Below are 9,558 nucleotides of genomic sequence, written 5' to 3'. Positions count from 1 at the left end.
AACCAACAGGGGATGTGAAGGACTTGAATATGAAGATCTGTGCATTCACCCGGACATTGAGTTACCTGCTAGATATAAGGTGCCGAAGTTTGACATGTTCGACGGGAAGGGAAACCCTCGGGCTCATTTGAGATCATATTGCGATAAGCTTGTCGGAGTGGGTAAAAATCAAGCTATCAGAATGAAACTGTTTATAAGGAGCTTAACTGGAGAGGCACTCGATTGGTATACATACCAAGACCCGCAGAGGTGGCACAGTTGGGGAGATATGGCCCAGGAATTCATGGACAGATTCAGGTTCAACACTGAGACTATCCCGGACCGGTTTTATTTGATGAAGCTGGAGAGAAAATCAACAGAAACTTTCCGGGAATACGCTATGCGCTGGAGAGCAGAAGCGGCAAAAGTCCAGCCTCCAATGGCAGAGAGTGAAATGACGATGCTTTTCGTACAATCTCTAAAGGACCCCACATATTATGAGAGAATGTTAAGTGTCATTGGGCAGAAGTTTGCTGAAGTCATCAGGATGGGGGACTTCATAGAAGAAGGGATAAAAACAGGAAGAGTTACAAATCTTGCGGCCTTGCAGGCCACAAGTAAGGCCATTCAGGCGGACCCTGCTAAGAAGAAGAGAGACGGAGTATCCCCGGTCATGGCCATCCAAGATCAAAGACCCACCCCAAAATCAACCCGCCAATATTCTTCACCCCAGCCCTCGCACTACAGCCAGTACACCCAAATACCTCAGCCTTATTACCAACCCCCACCTACCCCCCTTCCGGTCTATCATACTCAACCAACATACTACTCACCCCGGTCACCTTCCTACCAAAACCCACCACAACACCGTCCAACCTACGCAACGCAACCCCAGTACCATTCACCAAACCGCCCACAAAACACCCCTAGACCACGCCCAAATGTCGAAAGAAGACCAACCAAAACTTATACACCATTAGCCGAACCTTTAGCCCAACTGTACGAGAGGCTGAAAATGGCAGGGATACTCCAACCGATTCAAGGAAGAACTCCTGATCCCATCCCGGGATGGTATGACGGGACTAAACATTGTGCATATCATTCAGGAATTGCAGGGCATGATACCGGAAGCTGCTTTGCTCTCAAGGATAGAGTTGAGATGTTGATCAAGGAAGGGGTCATACAGCTTAAGGAAGCTCCCCCGAACATAAACAACAATCCGCTGCCGAATCATGGCGATGCAAATGTGCCCATGATCACCCTTGATGAAGATTGCAATCTGGAGGGGACTATCGTGCCAATTAAAGAAAGGGAGGAGGTTGAATCGTCGGCTTGTGTTGCTCCAATAATCGCGGTTCAAAAGAGGGCCCCATTCGAAGTGCTCACCCCAAGGCCCAGGATCACAGCTTTCGTTGCCCCAACACCTTCTCGCAACACCAAAGCAGTCCCCTGGGATTATCAATCTGGTGAAAGAGACAAAGGGAAAGGAAGAGTAGTCGTGGAAGCCGTTGCCACCGGAATGACTAGGTCTGGACGGTGCTATGCCCCCGAAGAGATAGCACGAGGGGCGTCAAGCAAGGAAAATGGTTCGAAGAAGGCCGTTACAGAAGCTGAAGTCGAAGAATTCTGGAGAAAAATGCCAACGAAGGAATATTCTGTTGTAGAACAATTGAAGAAAATGCCAGCTCAGATTTCCTTATTCGCATTATTGATGAGTTCTGAAGCTCATAGGAGCGCTCTAGTGAAAATACTGAACGAAGCCTACGTTCCGGCCGAGACTTCCAGTGAGAAATTATCGGCTATGGTAGGGGAGATCCTTGAGGCCCACCGGGTCTCTTTTCATAACGACGAGTTGCCACCTGAAGGTTTGGGGCATAACAAAGCATTGAACATCACCATCAAATGCAGGGATAAGTTCATCTCCAAAGTATTGGTCGACGGAGGCTCTGCTGTGAATATATGTCCTGTTGCCACTCTACGAGCATTAGGGATAGACGTCGGGAAACTCCGTGACAGTCAAGTCAGTGTCAAAGGATTTAACGGAGCCCAAAGAGATGTTGTTGGAGAGATCGATTTGTTTCTGGAGATTGGGCCTGTGGAGTTCATTGTGAAGTTCCAAGTGATGGACATATCTACTTGTTACAACCTGCTGATCGGGAGACCATGGATCCACATGGCTGGCGCGGTTCCTTCCACTTTGCATCAGAGCCTGAAGTTTGTGTGGAATCACCAAGAAATAGTGATCCATGGAGAAGGCAACAATGACCCGGAATGTTCAATTCCTCCTATTCAAAGTGTGGAAAGGCTAGACGGATCGGTTTTTCATATTAAGGAGAATGTGTGCACTGCTCAAGCGAAAAGAATGGAATTGCCACAAGTACTTATGATGGTGGCGTGGGAGATGCTGAAGAATGGCTTCCGACCCGGTCAAGGCCTTGGTCCGAACTTGAATGGAATTGTGGAACCAATTCAACTGCCCGGTCATAAGCATACTTTCGGTCTCGGATATGAGCCCACCCCCGAAGAGATTGCTTCGGCTAGTCTCAAAAGAAGAAGTGACATTCCCTTGCCAAAGCCTGTTCCTTGCCTGAATCAGTCATTTCTTAAGGCTTCCGCTGCCCAAGCACCAGAGGAAACGCTTGAAGACAAACTCCTGGAAAGTTTTAAACACTTATTCATCACCGAAGAAGAAACTGAATGCAGTATGGTTTCGGATGGGTATTCTGAAGACCCGACTATCCGGGATGCAGAGCCAGGATGTCGTTTGAACAATTGGATTTGTAACCCGCCCCCGTTTCTCCGGGAGTCTTGGTAGACTAATTGTATTCAGCATTTGATGAAACAGACACGATTTGAAATTGAGGCCTGAATCGTGTCTATGCTTTTGTTATTTTTGCCTCTAAACTTTGAAGTTCAAATGCAATTTTCAAGCCATGCTTTTATTTATGTTTTTTCCATCTTTGCTTAATTAATTTTCTTTTATTTTTCAGCAATCAAATTAACAAATCTGCCAATACTGTGAATGTGACACATAATGAAACAAGCAAGCCCATAGGAAATGCCGAGCAAGATTCTGAAGAAGATGAAGGGGATATGCAACCCGAGGGATTAACTAAGGATTTCGAGTATTTTGAAAATAAGCCGAAACCAAATTTGGATGAAACGGAAATTATAAATTTGAGTAATTCAAAAATCATTATGGAAGTGAGAATCAGTGTCCATTTGACCCCGTCGCAGAGAGAAGAATTGATCAAACTCCTGAAGGAATATATAGATGTGTTCGCTTGGTCTTACGATGATATGCCCGGATTGAGCACTGACATTGTTTCGCATAAGTTGTCTCTTGATCCATCCTGTCCTCCGATAAAGCAAAAGAAAAGAAACATTAAATCAGACTTGAGCTTAAAAATCAAGGAAGAGATCTCCAAGCAGTTTGATGCCAAGGTCATTCGAACTACGATGTACCCCACTTGGCTAGCCAATATCGTTCCCGTGCCAAAGAAGGATGGCAAGGTTAGGGTATGCGTAGATTATCGGGATCTCAACAGAGCCAGTCCGAAAGATGACTTTCCCCTTCCAAATATCCATATGCTCATTGATAATTGTGCAAAGCATGAGTTGCAGTCTTTCGTTGACTGCTACGCGGGATATCACCAAATCCTGATGGACGAGGAAGATGCAGAGAAAACAGCATTCATCACACCTTGGGGGGTGTATTATTATCGGGTGATGCCTTTCGGGCTCAAAAACGCAGGGGCCACGTACATGAGAGCCATGACCACCATCTTCCATGATATGATCCATAAAGAGATTGAAGTCTATGTGGATGATATCATCATCAAGTCGCGAAAGAGCTCAGACCATCTGACGGATTTGAGAAAGTTTTTCGACAGGTTGAGGCGATACAATCTGAAGTTGAACCCCGCAAAATGTGCATTCGGTGTTCCGGCAGGGAAGTTGTTGGGTTTTATTGTGAGCAGAAGGGGCATAAAGTTAGACCCCTCGAAGATAAAGGCCATTCAGGAGTTGCCTGCCCCAAAGAGTCGGAAAGATGTGATGAGTTTCCTCGGGCGTCTCAACTACATCAATCGATTTATAGCGCAATCAACGGTGATATGCGAACCAATAATTAAGTTATTGAGGAAGGACGCTCCTACCAAATGGACTGAAGATTGCCAAAGAGCCTTTGACAAAATCAAAGAATATTTGTCTAGCCCGCCTGTTTTGGTGCCTCCGGAAGCTGGAAGACCTTTGCTGTTGTATTTGTCCGTATCGGAGAACGCGTTTGGATGTGTATTAGGTCAACATGACAAAACAGGAAGGAAAGAGCGAGCAATATATTACTTGAGCAAAAAGTTCACACCTTACGAGGCACGATATACGGTATTGGAACGCACCTGTTGTGCTTTGACTTGGGTTGCACAGAAGTTGAGACATTATTTGTCTGCATATACTACTTACCTCATCTCAAGGATGGACCCACTCAAGTACATCGTCCAGAAGCCTATGCCTACGGGGAAGCTAGCTAAGTGGCAAATGTTGTTGAGCGAGTTTGATATTGTGTATGTTACTCAAAAGGCTGTCAAAGGGCAGGCGATAGCTGATCATCTTGCAGAAAATCCTGTGGGCGAGGAATACATACCCCTTAAAACCTATTTCCCGGATGAAGAAGTGTTGTTCATCGGGGAAGATATCGCAGAAGAGTACCCAGGGTGGAGACTGTTTTTCGATGGGGCGGCAAATGCTAAAGGGGTCGGCATTGGAGCAGTTTTGATTTCAGAGTCAGGACAACACTATCCCATTTCAGCCAAAATCAAGTTCCCGTGTACCAATAATATGGCAGAATATGAGGCTTGTATTCTTGGCCTCAGAATGGCCGCTGATATGCATATACAGGAACTTTTGGTTATAGGCGATTCAGACTTACTGGTTCATCAAGTGCGAGGCGAATGGACCACTAAGAACGGGAAAATACTGCCATACTTGCATTGCGTGAAAGATTTATGTAAGAGATTCATCAGGGTGGAATTCAAACACGTTCCAAGGACACAGAACGAGTTCGCTGATGCTTTGGCCACTCTGTCCTCTATGATTCAGCACCCGGACAAGAATCGCATAGATCCTATCAAGATAAATGTGCACGATCAACAGGCATATTGCTTCTATGTGGACGAAGAGCCTGATGGAGAACCTTGGTACTATGACATTAACAAATATCTTAAGACAAGAGACTATCCGGAAGGCATTACCAGTGTTCAGAAGAAAACGCTTCGGAGATTAGCAAACCATTTCTTCCTAAGTGGAGAAATCCTGTATAGGAGGACTCCGGATTTAGGATTATTAAGATGTGTTGATGCTAAAGAAGCGGCTCGGTTGATTGAAGAAGTGCATGGCGGTACATGTGGGCCTCATATGAATGGCTTTAATCTGGCCAAGAAAATCCTTCGCGCAGGCTATTTCTGGATGACTATGGAATCAGATTGTATCCGTTTTGTGCAGAAATGTCATCGATGTCAGATTCATGGTGATTTGATTCGGGTTCCGCCAAATGAATTAAATGTGACAAGTTCTCCGTGGCCTTTCGCAGCTTGGGGTATGGATGTCATTGGTCCTATCGAGCCAGCCGCGTCGAATGGACACAGGTTCATTTTGGTAGCAATTGATTATTTCACAAAGTGGGTGGAAGCATCTTCGCACAAGTCGGTAACAAAGAAAGTGGTAGCAGATTTCGTTCGGAGCAACATTATTTGCCGATTCGGAATCCCAGAGTCAATTATAACAGATAATGGAGCTAATCTTAACAGTGATCTAATGCGGGAGATTTGCGAGACATTTAAGATTACTCATCGCAATTCCACTCCTTATCGCCCTCAGATGAATGGGGCAGTCGAAGCAGCGAACAAAAACATCAAAAGAATACTGAGGAAGATGATCGATAATTACAGGCATTGGCACGAAAAACTGCCGTTAGCCCTCCTCGGTTATCGCACTACTGTGAGAACTTCAACGGGGGCAGCACCTTATCTTTTGGTCTATGGGACAGAGGCGGTGTTACCTGCTGAGGTAGAAATACCATCTTTGAGAATCATCCAAGAAGCTGAGTTAAGTGACGCTAAGTGGATGCAGAATCGATACGAACAATTGATGCTCATTGACGGAAAGAGATTGAATGCCGTTTGTCATGGACAGCTTTATCAGAATAGAATGGCCAAAGCTTTCAACAAGAAGGTAAGACCGAGGCAATTCAAAACAGGGCAATTGGTACTGAAACGCATATTCCCATGTCAAGATGAAGCCAAAGGAAAATTTGCACCTAACTGGCAGGGACCTTATATGGTTCATCGGGTATTGACTGGAGGAGCATTAATCCTAGCAGAAATGGATGGCGAAATTTGGCCGAAAGCTATCAACGCAGATGCCGTCAAGAGATATTATATTTAGAAACCTTCTTTTATTTGCATGAAATATTCTTCAACACTTTTCCATGTAATAGCACTACTCTCCCTTAGCGGGACGCATGACAAACCTATATCGGGTTAGGTCTTTAAGATAGAATTTCTCTCGATTTTTTTTTTTTTTCTTGTATTATGAACTACGCCTGACCTGATTCCCATGGGGGATACGTAGGCGGCCCGCATAGGCCTCGGTCACATCACTTCAAAATTCCAATTTTATTTCTGCTTGTAATTATGAACTACGCCTGACCTGATTCCCATGGGGGATACGTAGGCGGCCCGCATAGGCCTCGGTCACATCATTTTATTCTCCCCAATTGCATTTCCGCTTGTAATTTGAACTACGCTCGACCTGATTCCTCTAGTGGGATACATAGGCAGCCTGTGTAGGCTCGGTCTGGCCATTTTGAAAAGATCAACATCCCTTGCACCAGAAACTGGGACAATTTTTTTTTTAAAAGGGGATCACCGTAAGACAACATCGACAGACTCGGGAGAATATTGTTCGACAGAGTCGTCGGGCAGAAGAAAACTTCGGAAAAGGGGCATTCGCTTTGTTTCACAATGTGTCACAGTTCCGAGTTCAGCAAAATTATTTATCACCATACATATAGTTTACTATGTCTATTTTTTCGAAATAATGTGATTCTAATCAGACTGTTTACTAGTCGGCCAAGACTTAAAATGAGCGGAGGTTACAAGTTCATACGAAGCTGGAGGCACGAAGCGCAAGAGCCAGATCCCCAAGTCAACGCGAATCAACCCCCTCCCCAAACTTACAAATTTTCTTTGGATGCAGGTTGCCAAGTTGCAGGAGCGAAATAGGCACGACCTTGAAATGATGGCGCGTCAAACGGTTTGAGCATTCTTCTATCAATTATGTCTTCAAATATAAATAACTTTCGGCGATCACCATAAGCTAATCTTGCAAATTATTTTCTTCAAATATATATCAACGCACAAATATTTTGTATTGCTTTCGAATACATTGCTTTTATTTTTTGCCACTGCGTGTGCTTACAGCCGCATTGCACTACACCTGCATTAATCACCGTTTTTCATATGATGCATGGGCTGCGCACCGCCCTTCGCATCGTTTTCATATATTTACTGGGCCATGCACCGCCCTTTTAAATTTCTGCATAAGGCCATGCACCGCCTTTCATATGATGCATGAGCTGCGCACCGCTCTTCGCATCGCTTTTATATTGCCTGGGCCATGCACCGCCTTTCATATGATGCATGAGCTGCGCACCGCTCTTCGCATCGCTTTTATATTGCCTGGGCCATGCACCGCCCTTTTAAATTTCAGCATAAGGCCATGCACCGCCTTTCATATGATGCATGAGCTGCGCACCGCTCTTCGCATCGCTTTCACATATTTACTGGGCCATGCACCGCCCTTTTAAATTTCTGCATAAGGCCATGCACCGCCTTTCATATGATGCATGGGCTGCGCATCGCCCTTTGCATCGCTTTCATATTTACTGGGCCATGCACCGCCCTTTTAAATTTCTGCCTAAGGCCATGCACCGCCTTTCATATGATGCATGAGCTGCGCACCGCTCTTCGCATCGCTTTTATATTGCCTGGGCCATGCACCGCCCTTTTAAATTTCAGCATAAGGCCATGCACCGCCTTTCATATTATGCATGGGCTGCGCACCGCCCTTCGCACGTTTTCATATTTACTGGGCCATGCACCGCCCTTTTAAATTTCTGCATAAGGCCATGCACCGCCTTTCATATGATGCATGGGCTGCGCACCGCCCTTCGCACGTTTTCATATTTACTGGGCCATGCACCGCCCTTTTAAATTTCTGCATAAGGCCATGCACCGCCTTTCATATGATGCATGAGCTGCGCACCGCTCTTCGCATCGCTTTCATATTGCCTGGGCCATGCACCGCCCTTTTAAATTTCAGCATAAGGCCTTGCACCGCCTTTCATATGATGCATGGGCTGCGCACCGCTCTTCGCATCGCTTTTATATTGCCTGGGCCATGCACCGCCCTTTTAAATTTCAGCATAAGGCCATGCACCGCCTTTCATATTATGCATGGGCTGCGCACCGCCCTTCGCACGTTTTCATATTTACTGGGCCATGCACCGCCCTTTTAAATTTCTGCATAAGGCCATGCACCGCCTTTCATATGATGCATGGGCTGCGCACCGCCCTTCGCACGTTTTCATATTTACTGGGTCATGCACCGCCCTTTTAAATTTCTGCATAAGGCCATGCACCGCCTTTCATATGATGCATGAGCTGCGCACCGCTCTTCGCATCGCTTTCATATTGCCTGGGCCATGCACCGCCCTTTTAAATTTCAGCATAAGGCCTTGCACCGCCTTTCATATGATGCATGGGCTGCGCACCGCCCTTCGCATCGCTTTCATATATTGCCTGGGCCATGCACCACCCTTTTAAAATTTCTGCATAAGGCTGAACACCGACTTTCATATATCACATGGGCCATGCACCGCCCTTTTTAAATTTCTGCATAAGACATCGCACCGCACCGCACCTGCCTTGTCTTGTTATTATTTTATTAATGCCCTGCATATGCTCGCAGCCGCATTGCACCGCACTTGCATCGCTGTATTTCAATATTTATTCTTACTGACTATTTTCATCTAGTTTTTAGTTTCGCAGGAGCTTTAGCGCAACGTGGAACTATTTCTTCGGCAGCGAACTGGGGCAATACGTCGGGAAGGACAAGCAGACTTCTCGACAAGGGTCAAAGATCTACCTCGAACACTCGGCTCCAAATTCAAATTTCCCGTTCACATTCCAGCACAATCAATTTTTAGGGTTCTATCACAATACCCAGTGTCATCATAATTCGACACTGGGACAATATTTTTTGCGAAGATTCGCATCAAATCATGAGTTGCCAGTCATAGGTGTCGTAGTCTTCCCAGAACTACACACAGCCTGATTCTCGTGCAACCCGAGATATGTAGGCGATTCAGAAACCAGAGTTCGGCCGTAATTTTCTTTACCCTTAGTCCTCCACAATCCTTTAGCCGGGACAAAATAGGCTACTAAGTCAACGTCTTTGCCCAAAAATTCTTTCATCATTGTCAGGCAAAGAGGGACAAGTTGTTGACACCCAATTTTGTCC

General features: G+C 45.6%; 1 protein-coding gene across 1 annotated transcript; it reads left to right on the top strand.

Annotated features, from left to right (window-relative positions):
• The first annotated feature begins 1,231 nt into the window (after window positions 1–1,231).
• LOC132608202 (uncharacterized) lies at window positions 1,232–6,608 on the top strand. The gene is made up of 2 exons (XM_060322265.1): window positions 1,232–1,594; window positions 3,223–6,608. Exons 1-2 carry the CDS (start codon window positions 1,232–1,234, stop codon window positions 6,418–6,420), a joined length of 3,561 nt encoding a protein of 1,186 aa, XP_060178248.1. The 3' UTR covers window positions 6,421–6,608.
• The last annotated feature ends 2,950 nt before the right edge of the window (window positions 6,609–9,558 follow it).

Source organism: Lycium barbarum, chromosome 8 (assembly GCF_019175385.1).
Source record: "Lycium barbarum isolate Lr01 chromosome 8, ASM1917538v2, whole genome shotgun sequence".
Classification (NCBI taxonomy): domain Eukaryota; kingdom Viridiplantae; phylum Streptophyta; class Magnoliopsida; order Solanales; family Solanaceae; genus Lycium; species Lycium barbarum.
The sequence above is the reverse complement of the archived record's forward strand: the minus strand, read 5'-3'. Positions and strand labels throughout refer to the sequence as shown.